General features: G+C 40.5%; 1 protein-coding gene across 2 annotated transcripts; it reads left to right on the top strand.

The window, feature by feature from the left end:
* Nucleotides 1–925: 925 nt before the first annotated feature.
* Nucleotides 926–15,826, top strand: NEK4 (NIMA related kinase 4). Of its 2 annotated transcripts, XM_064667823.1 has the most exons (16): nucleotides 927–1,267; nucleotides 4,183–4,449; nucleotides 5,446–5,643; nucleotides 6,502–6,609; nucleotides 7,248–7,402; nucleotides 8,004–8,145; nucleotides 9,037–9,462; nucleotides 9,882–9,935; nucleotides 10,165–10,305; nucleotides 11,098–11,238; nucleotides 11,605–11,668; nucleotides 12,074–12,180; nucleotides 13,249–13,337; nucleotides 13,972–14,177; nucleotides 14,306–14,439; nucleotides 14,859–15,826. In XM_064667823.1, exons 1-16 carry the CDS (start codon nucleotides 1,175–1,177, stop codon nucleotides 14,949–14,951), a joined length of 2,418 nt encoding a protein of 805 aa, XP_064523893.1. In that variant the 5' UTR covers nucleotides 927–1,174; the 3' UTR covers nucleotides 14,952–15,826. The 2 variants fall into 2 exon arrangements, with proteins under 2 accessions (XP_064523894.1, XP_064523893.1); XM_064667824.1 differs by lacking the exons at nucleotides 14,306–14,439; nucleotides 14,859–15,826 and having other exon boundaries at nucleotides 926–1,267; nucleotides 13,249–13,341; nucleotides 13,976–14,100.
* The last annotated feature ends 84 nt before the right edge of the window (nucleotides 15,827–15,910 follow it).

Here is a 15,910-nt window from a genome sequence, read left to right as displayed (position 1 = left end):
GATTAAACATTAGGCATTTGGGAAAAATCAAACACTGAATTTTTAATTTGCATAGTCTACAGAATACTGTTACAAAATCTGTTACAGACTATTTCAGCAGTGTCCCTTCCATGTAATAACTTCAAACAGAAATTCAACAACCATTTCTGTAGGAGCAACTGAGATCAATCTCCTCTCCAGACTCTCTTCTTTGCCAAATGAAAACTGTCATCTTTCCGATACTTCCTTAAAGGCTTTCCCTGGCCCAAATTACTGCAGCCATGACAGAGCTTGCAGCCTGTGACACCCATTTAACCTCCTATTCAAAACTACTCCTGTAATCCTGTGTTATCACCCAGGTACCCAATTTAGGTATCGTTATTTGACGTGTCCTGTCTAGTACAGAAACTTCCCATTACACCAGTTTTTATTCATCTTCGTGGCTGAAACCAGGTCCAAGCTCCCAGGTCTTGCATCTTGCACCCTCAATGCCCATCCAGCCTGCAGCTGCCTGGCCCTTCTCCTCTGTTATCTTGACAGTGTTAATTATCTCCTAAACTTTTTAGCTGGTTTATCTCCGCTGATGAACTTTGAGGACGGGGAGTTAAATGCCCAGTGATAATAAAACATTTTATTTTGGGGTTTTCCTGCAGTCAGCGTTCTGAGGTGCTCAGCCACCTGAGGGACACAGGAGAGGTCCAGGCGCTCCTTTTAAACCAGTCTGGATGTTTTTTGACCAATTCTGTGCCCCACCCAAAGGGATAGGATGGCTCTGTGAGCTGCTGACAGGGGCAGCTGTGCCCATGGCAGGTGAGGTGGCGGGACCTGGTGTGGGGTGTTATTGCACAGCTGCCCACTGGGCTGTCACCGTGCCCCTGTCGCCAGCCTTCTCCGGGGCTCAGCACATGGACCTCATGGAGCTGCAGCCCAGGACGCCCGTCACACAGTGTTTGTGAGGAGATACTTGTGTTTCTGGGGCCGTAGAAGAGGGAAAGCCTCGGGGCGTTCGCCGGTGCCTCAGGGATCCCTCAGGCTCGCTGCCCGTTCTCAACATGGCGGTCTCGCCCGCTTCCAAAATGGCCGCCGCGGCGCCGCTGCCGCGCCATAAAGCTGCGCGGCGGGCGCCCCATGGCCGTGGCTGCCCCGGGTATCTCTATGGCAGCGGGTGCTGCCCGGCCCCGGCGGCGGGAGGAGGATGTCCCTGGCTGCCTATTGCTTCCTGCGGGCCGTGGGGAAGGGCAGCTACGGGGAGGTGAGCCTGGCGCGGCACCGCCAGGACCGCAAGCAGGTAGCGAGGGGCGGGTCGTAGGGCGCTGGCACGGCAGGGGCCGCGGCTCGGGGTGAGGGGAACGGCCGGGGCTGGGCTGGGCTGGGGGTGCCGCGGGGTCTGCTTGGAGTGTCACCGACACCCCGCTGTGGCCCACCCTTGGCTTGTGGCCCTGGGAACAGACTCGGGACGAGCAGGGACGTGGCCTCGTGTCAGGTGTGTCTGTGACCGTCACCTGGTGTGAGGGTGTGGCTGTGACCATCCCCTGGTGTCAAGGCAGGGCTGTGACCATCGCCTGGTGTCAAGGCAGGGCTGTGACCATCGCCTGGTGTCAAGGCAGGGCTGTGACCATCGCCTGGTGTCAAGGCAGGGCTGTGACCATCACCTGGTGTCAGGGTGTGGCTGCAGCCACATGAGCTGGGCTGGTCCAGCTGGGCTGCTCGTGTTCTCCTCCTTTGTCTGTGAGGACTTTTGTTAAAGAAGTGCAGAAGACTCTTCCGCCATCCCTTGTCTTTTTAATCATAACCTCCACACACCCCCACACCCCCCCTCCCGATAAGCCAAGCCCCCAAAATAACTTTTTTTTCTTAATGTAAGTAAAAATAACAATAACACTTTTTTTTCCTTTTCTTAATGTATAATGCCATGTTTTGTGGAGGAAAGCTGTTTTGGGTAGTCCTTTGGGTGACAGGGAAGCACAGCCTGCTCTTAGCGTGAGGCAGAACAGGTTGCTCTTGCCCTGTTACTGCTTATGCTCCTGTGGTGGAGATAAAAATGATGGCAAGGATGGAAAACCAGCTCCTGGTGATGGCTTTCTCTGGCATCAGCTCTGTGGGAGAAAGACAGGTGTTTGCTGTATTGGCTGTGCAACAGCCTGGGAAGTTTTGGTTGTGTCAGAGTTAGGTGCAATGATTTTTGTTGGAAGACTGAAATAATCTGTCCTGCCTGGCCAAAGCAGAGGTGTTTGGTAGGAAATGTGAGAGGGTAGAGAAATGAGGATGGAGAAGACCCACAGAACAGTATCACAGGAACCTCGAGTGTGAGCCTTAAGCCTGGAATTGTACTGAAGATGATGGGAAAAGGTTTGTTCCCAGCAGCGATCAGAGGGCGTGTCCTTCCCGGATAAAGGCAGTTCCCTGGCTGGAATCCAGAGGTGAATCCCTACAATATGTACATTGGGTAGTAGTGATGGCAGGACTTGTTCCCTCCAGGCCATCACCACAGTGCATAGTCCAATGTCCTCAAAGAACTACTAACCTCATCCTAAAAGTAAACAGTGCTTTGAGGTGACTTTCACCTGGATACAGGTCCTTGGATTTTTTTGTCGTGCTGCTGGTCATTAACATTGGCAAGAGCCTTGCTTCCTGTTCGTTGTTATTTCATCTTAAATATTTGGTGTGTTTTACTGTGTCTTATCTTTTGCCAACTTTTACAAACTTTCTTCTGTAGCAAGATGGTCAGGATTTTTTTGTTGTGGCTTTGGCATAGTGCCTTGTATTCTTTGAAAGAAATTATGTCTTATTTAAGCATATTTGCTGATAGCTGAATGCTGTTTATTTGTGGAAAAACTCAAGTGGCTCTAAATGTTTAAAACAAAACGAAATGCAATTTGTGCACAATTCGGTATCAAATAAGGCAGAAGAGCTTTGCAATAGATTTCATGGGAGTCTTGCCAGGAGAACATGCTCATTAACCCAAATATAATCAATGCCGAGTTTAAAATAAGGCTAATACACGTGCTTTTTGCATGTTGGTAGTGTATGATCTAAAAGATGCTGATATAAAGCTAAAAGCTTTTGGTTTCTGTGCTCAAAGATAGAATTGTAGTTGACTTGCCACGTAGAACACAGTAGTTGCAGCATTTCCATTTTATTTTAAACTTAGATGATTCTGTACAGAATTAGTTTTGTGATATTCCTTCTGGAAGCTTTGCACCGTCACAGGTTATATCCAGCAGATTTCTGAAACACAAAGTCATGAGGTGCTGTGGATTTTCTGGGTAATTGGTTCCCTTGGTATACAGGGGCGTTTCCTTAGCACTAATTAAATGTGTTGGGCTAATTATTAGGCCCAGCCTGGGTGGCAAACACTGAACAATGGCTGAGGATGCTGAAATTCAGCAAGTAAAAAAATTTTTTAGAAGTTTTGGTTTAAAAGCTCTCAGATAAGAGCGGAGTCAGGTGTAACCATGGCACGTTTGTTCCATGGAAAGCTGATGCCCTAAAGTGATTACCACAAAATTTTCATCAGGATGGGGCTGGGTCAGAACTAAGTAAGTGTTGGTGCTGTGGGTGATAAAAGTGTGCTGTGAATTTTATTGCCTCATCTATGTTTTTGCTAAAACCTGAAATTCCTTAGAATTACAATAGTACATATTAGGGAGGTAAAGAACAGTTTTTATGTGTAGCTTTGAAAAATTCTTAACCCATCTGAATACAGAGTAAAAGAAATTTAGTAATGACCACAAGACCTTTTGTCTCTTTCAGCTAACTTTTATCCTAGACATCATTGTAATTTTTTGCATGTGACTATATACTTTCCTTATTATTATTGTATATTTAAAGTAACTGTTGAAGTGACCCTTTTTTAGTGTAACTGTGGTGCACAAACAGGTATTTCAAGCTTAAGAGATGAACAAAAGACACACATTTAAAATGAGAATGGTGGGGGGAAGATAAATATGAACATTGGTCAAAAGAAAGTAAAACACAAAATTCCTGTGCAGTTGTATTCAGGTAGATGAACAGAATGGCCACAGTTCTTCCATTTTTGTGGTATAAGGGTAGAAATGATGCATAACTGTTAAACTGCAGCCTCCACCTAGAATAAAGAGTGGAGTTTCAAATGCTGTGTTTCCCTGAGACCTGGGAAATTCCCTGGAGCTTCTGCACAGTCACCTTGATCCCTTGTGCTACATCTTGCCATTTCTTTTCCAGTATGTCATCAAAAAGTTAAACCTCAGAAACGTTTCCAGCCGTGAGAGGAGAGCGGCAGAGCAGGAGGCACAGCTGCTGTCCCAGCTGAGACACCCCAACATCGTCACCTACAGAGAGTCCTGGCAGGGGCAGGATGGCCACTTGTACATTGTCATGGGCTTCTGTGAGGGAGGAGACCTCTACCACAAACTTAAGGAGCAGAAGGGCAAACTCCTGCCTGAGAATCAGGTGGTGGAGTGGTTTGTCCAGATTGCCATGGCACTGCAGGTAAAATAAAGTATAAATTTGTCACCTTCAGACGTAAACTTAATTTGGCTCTTTCTGCATTTATTGAAATCCTGTTTGGCTGGATAACATCTAAATAAACTGGTTATTAGTATATTAAAAATGCTCCCAGGTCACTGCAGTCAAATCAAACATTTGAAGCAAGAAGTTTCTATCATATTTTATGTCCATAACTCTGTAGCACAGTAGACAGTGGTAACCTCCAGGGTGTTTGCAACTCTAGTTGCTTCTCTGGTTTGAAAGTTTAGGTTAAATTTATAAAATGTAGTTTTTGAGGAAAAAAAAAAAAGGGAGAGGCAGATTATTTCAGGAACGTTTTCTGTTCTGTGGTCTTGTTGGTGTTTTTTAATGGTAAATTTAGACTATTAATTCATTTCTATTAAATCTTGTCTTACTCCTCTGAAAGTTGGTAATCATAGTTTATTAAACTTTAAAGGCAATTGTTTAGCAATAAAGACCAGATATAAATGTCAACACTAAAGAATAAGTAATTGGAAAGAAAATTCTATCTAAAAGTTGGCTGTTGTGATCAAACATACAGAAGTCTACAGTACTGCCTGTTCTTGTTTATTATGACTAATTTCCTTCCCTGTTTACACAAAGCTCACATTGTAATTTCCACTGAGATTTTATACTTAAGACTAAGATTGTCAAGAAATGGAAGCAGCAAAAACTGAGTTACAGTTTGAGTCTTAACCTTACATTTTTATTTCTTCTTTTGTGCTGACTTACAAGAGCCACACAGGGAGATTTAGGTAAAGAGTGCCAAATTTTGGACCTGTGCCTGGTATCAGTCATTCTTAATGTTAATTCACTAATACTGTACTAGCAGGGCACTCCTGACTTTGAGAGTGATTTATGGGTCTCTTCTGCTTTTGTGTGTTCCCTCTTTGACTCATGTAATGAGATTTTACTTTTCAGCGTAGAGGAATGAATTAGGAGTTAATTAACTCTGTGTGGTTTTCTTGTTCCCCCCAGTATTTACATGAGAAGCACATTCTGCACAGAGATCTTAAAACTCAAAATATTTTCCTGACACGAACAAACATAATCAAAGTGGGTGACCTGGGAATAGCCAGAGTGTTGGAAAACCAGTATGACATGGCCAGCACCCTCATAGGCACCCCCTACTACATGAGCCCTGAACTCTTTTCCAACAAACCCTACAACCACAAGGTAGAGTATGATATTTTGTGTTTTATTTTCTGTTTTGTGAGGCACCTTGTTTTGTTTGTCTGAGAACATTGCAATCTTATCTACAGGTTTTAATTTTTTATTGCTTCCAACTCTTTTTAATGTTCCCAGAGACCAAACAAAAAAATAGGAGAGAGATTTGTAGGCGCCTTTATTTCTGGAATTGTTTGGGAATTCATGGCATGTGATAAGTTATCACAGCCCGTTTGTTCAGCAGGCTGCCTGTACCTCTCACAGCAGGGCAGTGGGAACAGAAGTATCACTCTGTGTTAGATGCATATTCTGAATTTATTATATATCACATAGGAAGCTTTATACTCAGTAGTTTGTATTTGACATAAGGGCAGCATTAAAAAAAGAAAAGAAAAAGGCAGTTTTAAGTAGAAGAATAAGCAGTGCTACTGTGAATTTAAAATTTAACAGAATAAAGCAAACACATTTCCTATTCAGCTCTTGCTGCAAGCTACACACACCATAAATATGAGTGTCTGCAGTGAGCAAGAGTTGAGAAGAAACTGTTCTTCCAATGAAAAATCAAAAGATTTTCATTTGCCTGTTAGAACTGATATTGTACTAAGAAAGGAAACAAGCAAACCCTACTACAAATAGCTAATTTCTGTGCTTCTTTTTGGGAAAAAAAAAAGGTGATATATGGAAGAAAGTAGCTCAGCTGATCGAAATTAAAAATAAGAGAGTGAAGCCAAAAGTTTGTAATGGGGTTTGGTCTTAATTAGTTTAATGTCGTTAAAGGCCTCTTTGAAAGCAGATGACTGAGTCTGGAGATAAAACTTGTACAATTAATAAAAAGTCCCCAAAACTTATTTTTTTCCCTTTTTCCAGTCTGATGTTTGGGCACTGGGCTGCTGTGTTTATGAGATGGCTACGCTGAAACACGCCTTCAATGCTAAAGACATGAACTCCTTGGTTTATCGAATTATTGAAGGAAAGGTAAACACTTTTTATATAAAAAATTTTTATATGTGGCTTGATTTTTCTGTCTAGAACTTGAGATTATCTTTTTTAATCAGAAATATTGCATGGAGTTGAAAATACTTTGCCTGTTACCTGCGTCATCATTATGTTGTAAGACTGTTTCATGGTGGTATATGATGTGAAATGAGACCAAGGGAGTCACTCATCTGTAGGTATTGCTAGAGTTTCTTGTTACTCCTTTGTATAACTAGTATATTGATTAGTTCCCAAAGTCCTGAGATTAATTTCTTAATTTTCTTGTGGTTTAAACATTGTGTAAAAATTAAATTGCTCTCCACATAATGCCATTTTCCTGTTAGGTAAGATTATAAGATTAGCTTGTTTAAGTATCTGTCTTGATTTATCATATAATGAAGTTAATATGGATTTAATTTATATAATTTTTTAAGCCTATTTACAGAACTTTAACTGCTGATATTAATGAAAAAATACAAACAGTTCTTAGACAAACACTTGGAGTTTGTGTTCTGTTTAACATTAAGCACTTGGGTAGCTTTGAGCACTTGAACAATGGGTTTATTTTTTTGTGCAAAGCGTGTAGCTGGACATAAATAATAAGTTCAATAATGTCAGGCTCCCCTTTGCTTTCCCAGCTGCCACCCATGCCAAAGGATTACAGCCCCCAGCTGGTGGCAATAATACAAACCATGCTCAGTAAAAAACCCGAGGAACGACCGAGTGTGAAAAGCATCCTGCGGCAGCCGTATATCAAGCAACAGATTTCTTTGTTTTTGGAAGCCACAAAGGCGTAAGATGTTTTCCTTTGAGTGATTCTGTGCAAAGTCTTCATGTTGCTGCTGTCCCTGTTTTACAACTTCTCCTGGTTTTTTGTTTTAGAGGGATGAAATGAGTTGTGTTATGTGCGGCTACAAAGTGTATGAACATGAGTTTCTTTGCATCCTCTGAGAAATAGGAGGGAATTAGAGTGGAAAATAGGTGGTTTTTTTCTGCAAATGCAGAGTAAAACTGTGAAATGGTTAGGAAGGCAGAAGTTCTCTGAGGCCATTTATCATCTGGGAGTTGCAAAAACAAGTTCCTTTTGATATACACTGATATAATTTTTTTTCTTCGTCAGGTTTAGTTATGTTACTGCTCCCAGATAGGACTGACCTTGATGCTCTGCAGAAGAAGTGCACATTGCTGGCAGAGTCTGAGTCGTGTTTTTAAGCTCCTTTTCTAGAAATGAAAATGAGGATGTTGTGCACAGTCTGTTGAAAAAGCCCAGTATCTCATACTCTTAGTGTGAAAGCTTTGTAGTGAAGTGGACTTTTTTAATTAGCATAATGTAAAGAAATGTCTTTAGACCTTGTTGATGGTGATTGAGTGAGCCACTTTGATTTTCTTTACAGGAAAGCAGCTAGAAATCAGAAGAAAACAGTGAATTCTAAACCTAAAGATCCTTGTTCTGTCATCTCAGCAAAGAATGAGTCTCAGAGCAGGAATGTTACACACCAAAACCACTCCCCTGAGCAAGCCAGGAAATACAAAGTTGTGAGACATATTTTTTTTTTCTTTAACAAAACCCTAAACAATAAAACAACAACAATAACAAAACCCAACAAAACCCAAATCCCTCTTGCTTTTTCTAGAGAAAAAAAATTCAGTTTTATAAGAAGTACCTTGAGCATTTGTGATAGTGTAGATTTGATTCCTAGGAATTTGTAAAACTCATATTAAGGAAAGAATTGTGTTTAGGCAAGAGTGGAAGAAAATTATCAGCTGTGGATCAGTGAAAGTAATTGCAATGTCTTTAAGATGTTAATTAAACAACACCTGTTTTTTCATTTGAGGGTCACTGTGTGAATTACTCATGGAGTATTTGGGGTCAAATATTTCATGACAAGTAGTAATAATTTTTTTCCTATCAAAATCATACACTTAAACTAATTATACTTACAACCCAAATTATTTATTGTTGAAATTCTTTCCAGTGTTTAGAACAATTCTTTTGTAATGGTTAATCTTGTGCATGTTTTTTATTTTCTGTAATGAGTCTGCTATTCTGGGTTTGAGTTTTAAATGTGGAAGTACTGAACGTATGTGGTGTAGTACATCTTAAACTTGGTGCTCATTGGCACCTCCCTTAAGGAAGAGCCAAGTGAGTACAGGTTTTCTTTCATGACCTGGTGAGAAGTAGTTGTACTCCATGTGTATAAACCAATACCTGAAACAGGTGAATTGCAAATCCAGTCTGTATCTCTTTAAAAATTTACTTTTGTGAGGCTCTCAATCTGTAGTTGATCATAATTTCCTTGCAGTTTCTGTATCTGGTATATTCTTGATTTATTTTTTTTTTTTTTCCTCAGAGGCTTAGAGAATTCTTTCATATGTGTGTAACACCCGAAAAGTAATTAATTTTTTTTGTTTTCCTGTTCATTCTAGAATGAGGAAGATTGCATCATCAAATATAAAGCCACCAAATTTTGTCCCTCAGAGAAGCCAGTTGTTGAGGTGGAAAGAAAAACAAGCAATAATGATCTGAACAACCTGGGAGGTTCCATAGCTACAATCAGTGAAGTGAACATTGATATCTTCCCGTCTGAAAGGATGAAGCGTGGAAGTGAGAAGTGTGGCAGTGAGTGTATCCCAGAGAATAATAAAGCAAAGTATTTAAATGTTCCAGGCAATTCTAAAATAACATCTCATAGCCCACCAGTTAAGGAAGATGGACCACAGCAAAGAGCAAAACAAGCTTCTAAAGCTGAAAAAGTTGAGTCACAACTGTCTTCTGTTAATGCTGTAGAAGATAATGATGACACTTTGAAACTCCTGCAGCCTGTATCAAAAGACCAAAAGCAGACTGACCTGGTAATGCATTTATGCTTATTTGAAATAGACTTAAGTAATGACCAGCTCTTAAAATTTGGAGAGCTGCTGCATATGTTCTTCTGTCAAAGTAGGATGCTGCTGATGCAATTACTGAGATTCTTAAGTAGTTAGGAACCTTGGCTTCAGATTTGCAAAGGCAACAATGTGAAGGAGTTTTGGACTTTCCATCTGGGTGATGGAAATTCTGTTTTTACAGAGAACAGTTTCCCAACTCAAAAGAAGGGTAAGAATTGTTTTGTAATTTCTTTGTTCTATGTACTAAATAGGCCTGGCTGATCTCGAGTTTGTCCTGATTTGGATGGGGAACTAATTGGTGATGATTGTCTTTTCACTCCATCTTGATCTACAATGAAATTTTCATAGACACTTTTCTAATGAGAAACCATTATTTGTTGTAGAGCTTGGATTCTACTGAAGAGCTGGTAGGACCCTTTGTTCCCATTGTTATTCAAGTAAGTGTCCTTCCTTGAAGGTTTAGTAGCTTAGAAATGCTGGTACAGAAGGTATTTTTTCTAACAGTCTATCAAATAAGAGTTTATTGTGGTTGCACCTGTGCTGTGTTAAGGTGGTTACAGTCCAAACAGTCAAGTGGCCTGTGTGATTTATTTTTTTTTTTAAGTGTGTATGTGTAAGTCTGGAAATGCCATGTCTACATTTTTTAAAAACACTTTTACTTATTAGGATGATGCCAGTCATGGAGCTTTGGGAGATGCTCAAGGAAAAACCTTCCATTTGGAGCCTCATAGCTCTGTCAGTGAACCTTCTCTCTCACGGCAGCAGCAGCAGAAGAGAAGAGAGCTGGCTGAAGGCTGCTCAGAGAAGGTGCAGACACTCGAAAAATAACTCCCCTCTTTCCTTTAAGACTACTGCATTTTTCCTCTTTAAAAGTGGGACCTGTTTTTTATAAAAGGATGGGTGTTTTAATGCTATTCTTGTTTGATGTGTACCTGTATAACTTCATTGGTAACAAAATGCAGAGCACTGTTAGAAGCAGCCTATTTGAAAATCTCACAGGGGTGAGGTGGCTGTGCCAGAGGCTTTGCCTTTGTTGTGCTGCAGTCTTCCCTAGAAAATTCCATCAGGACTTCTCACTTTTGTGACCACAAGTCAGTGCCTTTCCTGACTGTTGTTGATAAGGCTGCTTGAGGTGGGTGGTACCTTACCAGTACTTTAGAGCAGACACATGTATTGGCTGCCCTGTGCAAACTGTAGGAAGAAAATCTTGGCATGAACATGGGACAGGACTCCTGTCAACGCTTCCACACTGAGCAGAGAGGTTGCTTTGGGGAAAGGCACTGGCTATACAAGGATAGAGAAGAGGATGATTGGTGATTGATACCTTGTTTTTCTCTTGAGTTTTCCTGTTTGAGGGTTGGGACAGTGGTTGCGAAGGCATTGGCTGAAAAATAGTCTGTGAGGAGGGGGACAAGATGTAGGGATGGAGAAGCAGAAATCTGGAGAGGGAAGGATGAAGCTGGGAGATGTGCAGAGGTTACAGTAGGATTCAAAACCTCTGGCATCAGGCTTTACCATGCAAGAATGTCTTCTAGATTGCAGAGTACTTAAACTTGTAATAAAAACAATGTATAAACTCTTGCTCACTTCTCTGTCAAGTTCAGGACAGTTTCTCCTCGACCTCTGCCAGTTCCTTCTGATGTGAACAGCAGGGCAGCCCAGAGGTGTGCAGATCAGCACGGTGCTGGAGCCTCTGAGCCTGGAAGTGGTGCCAAAGCCAGCCAAGCTGCCATTCCAATGGTTAGTGCTGGATACTGGGTCTGCTTGCTTTTGTCTCTCATTCCTTCTGAGCAGTTTGTACTTTGAGTGTATGCACAGTGAGTTAAGAAATGTGTAGTAGCTTCCTACCTAATGGAAGTCCTGTCAAGCACCTGCTCAGTGCAGGATGAGCAGCTGCCTTGCTGAACAGTGGAGTGCAGACTGGTCTCATAGCACAAGACCATTTTGTATTAAATAATTAAGCATTTGTTAGATGATCAGGGGGTCTGCTCTAATAGCTCTCTCTCCCCCGTGTCAGTTGAAAAGGAGTCTTTCCTTTATCAGTGATTAGATAACAGAAGCCATTATGGTGATTGCAAATTAATATCAAATTAACTTCCTTTGCAGGAGCGGCCCTTGTCAGCAAGAGAGAGAAGGAGGCTGAAACAGTCTCGGGAGATGCTTCCCTCTGGTACCTTTTATGTTTACATATTAACATTTTATGTATAAGTGGGCTAATAACTTCTTTGTAAAGAAATTATAACTTGTTTGTTCTTCACTGCCATCTTCAGAGAGATGCCCTAAGTGTCTAGTTCTGTATTAGACAAAAATTTCTGTTAACATGCCCATATTTTTGTGCTGCTTAATCAGTTATGTTCAGTAGTGTTCTGTGGTGATAACTTGTCTTGGAAATGTACATGAAACACAGAATATTCAGCTTTCAGACAGAAGCTTCAATGTTTTCCCTTAGCAGAATACCTACCTACCTACCTGCCTGCCTTCTGCCAGGTGATAGACCTTTTCTTGCATGAGCATGAAACTTATTCAAAATACATGTGGATAAGTTGTAAATGTTGTAAAAATGTCATCCTTTCAGTGGTTCCGGCGAGACAGTCATCAAATGGTGCAGTAGTTGAAGCAAAATCACATGTGGAAAATTGTGTTAAAGTTGCTCAGTCCTCATCAGATCCCAGTATTTCCCAGGTAAAGCAGGGTCATGTGCCTTTCAAGTGTTTAAATGAAGGCATGATTTGGGAAGAAAGTGATATCTAAAACAAATCTGCGTGGAAGAAACTCTCTGTAAATAAGAGCGCAGAGTTCTCTGTAAATACTGCTTTGTAAGGCCTGGGATGGGGTATGGATCTCTAATCCACTTTGGCCAGATCAGTTTAACATTGCAGGCTTCCTGTGCATTTTCACTCCACTTGTCAGAGATGATAACTAGGCATCTCTTGCTAATTGCTATGGACTCCCTAAATTGCAGAGTGTATTTTACTTTGGAAGGGAAGAAGTTTATCCTGAACTACGCTTTGGTTACAGATCAATAGTCTGCTTTAGATTCCTATTAACAACACACTACCTGGTACATCTGATTTTGCTTTGTTTGTGGTGTTGAACATTTTTTTTTTTTAATCTGTAGTTAATTGCAGACGAGGGACAGTGAAGAAATTTGAGTCTGAAATTCAAATTTTCTCAGCTCAGCACTTCTGTGGGAAGTGTTTTGCATGTTTTACCTGTGTGTGTTTGCTTAGAACTGTTACCTAAATGCAAAAAGTTGTGTGCAGTCACAAACTGAGGTTACAGGGGTACAGGCTGGTTGTGTGTGCATATGCTGGTGATGCTTTTGCAACCAAGTGGTTAAAGTCCCAGGGAATGCTGGGAACTTACTGAACTGGTGAAAATGTATTTTAGTAGTATTTTTAAATGTGTCTTAAATTGCTGAGCTAAGGGTGATGTCTTTTTAATACAATTGGCAAAGAACTGACAGAGATACATGATTTAATTGAGACACTTGGTGAAGCATTTGCAATGGTATATGACTGAGATGTCACAGTAGTCACATCAGCATTTCATGAAGTATGTTCATGATGCCCTGGGTATTAACTTGTGTTTAAAACCAAAGGTTATACCTTTTAAATATTATCAGTAGGAGTGTGTAAAAATATGCTTGTTAAGTGTTTCATCCACATAAGAACAGTATAAATTACTCTAAATATTGCTAAATTACTTTCAGCTGTTAGAATTTTTGGCATTTATTTCCTCTTCATGTAGAAAAAGAGAGAAACCCATTCCCTGTCTGATGATGAGCTGAGCTCTTCCACAAGCTCTACAGAAAAGTCTGATGGTGATTCCAAGGAGAGGTAAGTGTTTTAATACTGTGCAAGAGTTTTCACTGCTATATTAGACCTTGACTTGGACTGGAAAAAAAGTGGCTTTCATACTTTTGTCTCCACATAGTGAGTGGTTGAAGAAGTATGTGGTGCATTAAGGAAAAGAATTCCATTTAATTATTGTCTTTCTGTGACTGTCTTTCTGTTCCATGCTGAACTTTCTGGATGTAATTTTGTGCCTCTGTTTTTTGTCAGTTGTAGCTTCCCAGAAATCCAGTCTTCCATCATCAAGGGACAAGTACTGTCAGGATGCACTAAAAGCATTAATTAAAAGGTGCCAATGTGCTTCCTTTCCACTGTGAATAAGGCTGAATTTATTTCTGATTTTGTCAGTGTAAGCAGCTTTCCAAAAGCTGCAATTTGTTGCATTACTGGAGGTGCAGCTACAGAGTTGGCAGCAGCCAGTAGGGTTGTGGATTTTTACAGGCTGACAGGGCTCTGAGCCCTGTTAGAAGTTAAAGGAATACTGCTGGTGTTGCTATTGATAAAACTGCCCCACAAGAAGTAATTTAACATGAATACTTACCTTACTAAACTTATTTTAAGTGCTTGGACTGTAGGATGGAAGTTGCATCTAAAGTGATGACTGAATTATATCTCCTAGGAAGAGCAATGTGAATGAAATGAATGACTTGGTGCAGCTGATGACTTGGACGCTGAAAATGGACTCTAAGGAGAACTCTGAGTGCTGTGGAACCTCAACTCCAGCCCCAGAGTTTAAACTCCATAAAAAATATCGAGACACTTTGATTTTGCATGGAAAATTGCCTGATGAATCAGAGGAATTAAACATTGAAGAGATTCCTTCAGGTCTGTTGCTCTGGAATTCCGTGGTAATAATTACTATTATCCCATATTCTTCTGCAGAGTATGAAAATTGTCTATACTGAAAGTAGTTATTACTGCATTGATTTTTAATTGTATTTTATTTTTAATAGATATGTTAACAGTTCCTGACAAGATTAGGAGAATGGTTGAAATCCTGAGGTCTGATGTGGTGCAAGGATTGGGAGTGAAACTTCTTGAGGAGGTGTACAGAATCATGGAAGACGACGATGAAGCAAAAAGAGAGGTGAATGTCTTTCGTAGTCAAATAGTTTAATTTCTTCATAAACCTAGAGAAATGAGCAGTGTCTTTACCCTACTGACACAGGGTAAACCTTGATTCCAGAAAGTCTTTATGTAGTCATGGGCAGGCATTGTAATTTTCTATCTTACCCATGCAGTATTTCATTTGTAACCTGTGAAGATCTGATTTATATTTTAAATTGTTGGGTGGGATTTGGAACTCTCTTGCCTTCAGACAACAAAGACTTTCATCTTCCTTTCCTCTCATCTCCTCGCCAAGCTTCATGTGCTGCTTTCAGTTGAGTGCCTTGGTATTTTTTTTTTGTTAATATTTGGTAGTCAATATTTAATATTTTGGTAGTTCCTGCTTTTTGTGCATGTCAGTAAGTTTTGTGGGCTTTGTTTTGTGTGTGTTCTGAACAGCTGCAGCTGCGGGAGCACATGGGAGACAAGTACGTGAGTTACAGCGCGAAGGCTCGTCACCTGAAATTCCTTGAAGAAAATGTGAAGCTCTGACCAGAATCTTTTCCTTAGAGAAAAGGACTCTTTTATAGCCCATATGACAGACTGGACCAGCTTACAAAGCACGTTTACCTGTTGATCTCCTTTGCTGGAACAAGGAGGTGAACTTGCAGAAAACGTTTGAGTTTGTAGTAATATTTTTCATGTTGAACTGTGAACCAGGCTGTCACTTTCTCAGAAAAGAAACTGTTAGTTTAGTTTTTATTCTCTTAATGAAACTTTAAAAAGTTGCTTTTCATAGATGCACATAGGGATGGGTACCAAGTTTTGTATACTAAGGAGGGTCAAAAAAAATTATGTTTTGGTTTTGAATTTCTCATAGCAAAAGGTTTTTGGTATGGTCACATAAATAGAGTAACAAAATCTCTGCCAAGGCTCTGGTGTGATACTGCATCAGATAGTTGTGAAAATTAGCAAGAGAAATAATTACTAATTTTTGTAGAACCAAAATGCTGGAAATTGCCAAGCCCAAGTGCTGAAGGGGGTGGCTGTACTGCTTTTAAGGAGAGACTTTGCTTTTGTGTTTTGTTGCTGAGGCAGTCGCCAAGGTGGGGGAAAGCATTTGGTAACTGGATAAAGTAAGTCTGGAAATGTTTGAAAAGAATGCAGCCATGGTTACCATGGTCCCAGCTGGAGAAATCCCTTTGCCTTACAAATAGTAATTCCTTTTAGGAATGGAAGTGCCCAAGACCAGAATCACATACAGAAATAGATGTCTTAGCTTTTCCCTTTCTTTGCATCCCGACTGTCCTGCTTACACACCCCCAGGCATTGTTGTGTACCATCCCTACAGAAAAAGCACATGTTCTTTTTAAAGGATAAAGAAGTCAAATAAATTGAATTTGTAAAATAAAATTCTAAATGAACAACCTGTCTCTCTTCCTGCCTGTAGCTGAAATATTGTGACCTCCAGCACCTGTGAGAGGGGTTACCGACATGAGTCAGTAGTAAAA

Source organism: Pseudopipra pipra, chromosome 11 (genome assembly GCF_036250125.1).
Source record: "Pseudopipra pipra isolate bDixPip1 chromosome 11, bDixPip1.hap1, whole genome shotgun sequence".
Lineage (NCBI taxonomy): Eukaryota > Metazoa > Chordata > Aves > Passeriformes > Pipridae > Pseudopipra > Pseudopipra pipra.
Note: the sequence above shows the minus strand (reverse complement) of the source record. Positions and strands in the feature narration are given on the sequence as shown.

Excerpts from the sequence above, each read along its gene's own strand:
- NEK4 (XM_064667823.1), top strand. The coding sequence starts at position 1,175 with ATGTCCCTGGCTGCCTATTGCTTCCTGCGGGCCGTGGGGAAGGGCAGC. Across the intron at positions 4,450-5,445 it reads AGATTGCCATGGCACTGCAG|TATTTACATGAGAAGCACAT; the intron begins GTAAAATAAAGT and ends TGTTCCCCCCAG. Across the intron at positions 11,239-11,604 it reads GCCAAGCTGCCATTCCAATG|GAGCGGCCCTTGTCAGCAAG; the intron begins GTTAGTGCTGGA and ends CTTCCTTTGCAG.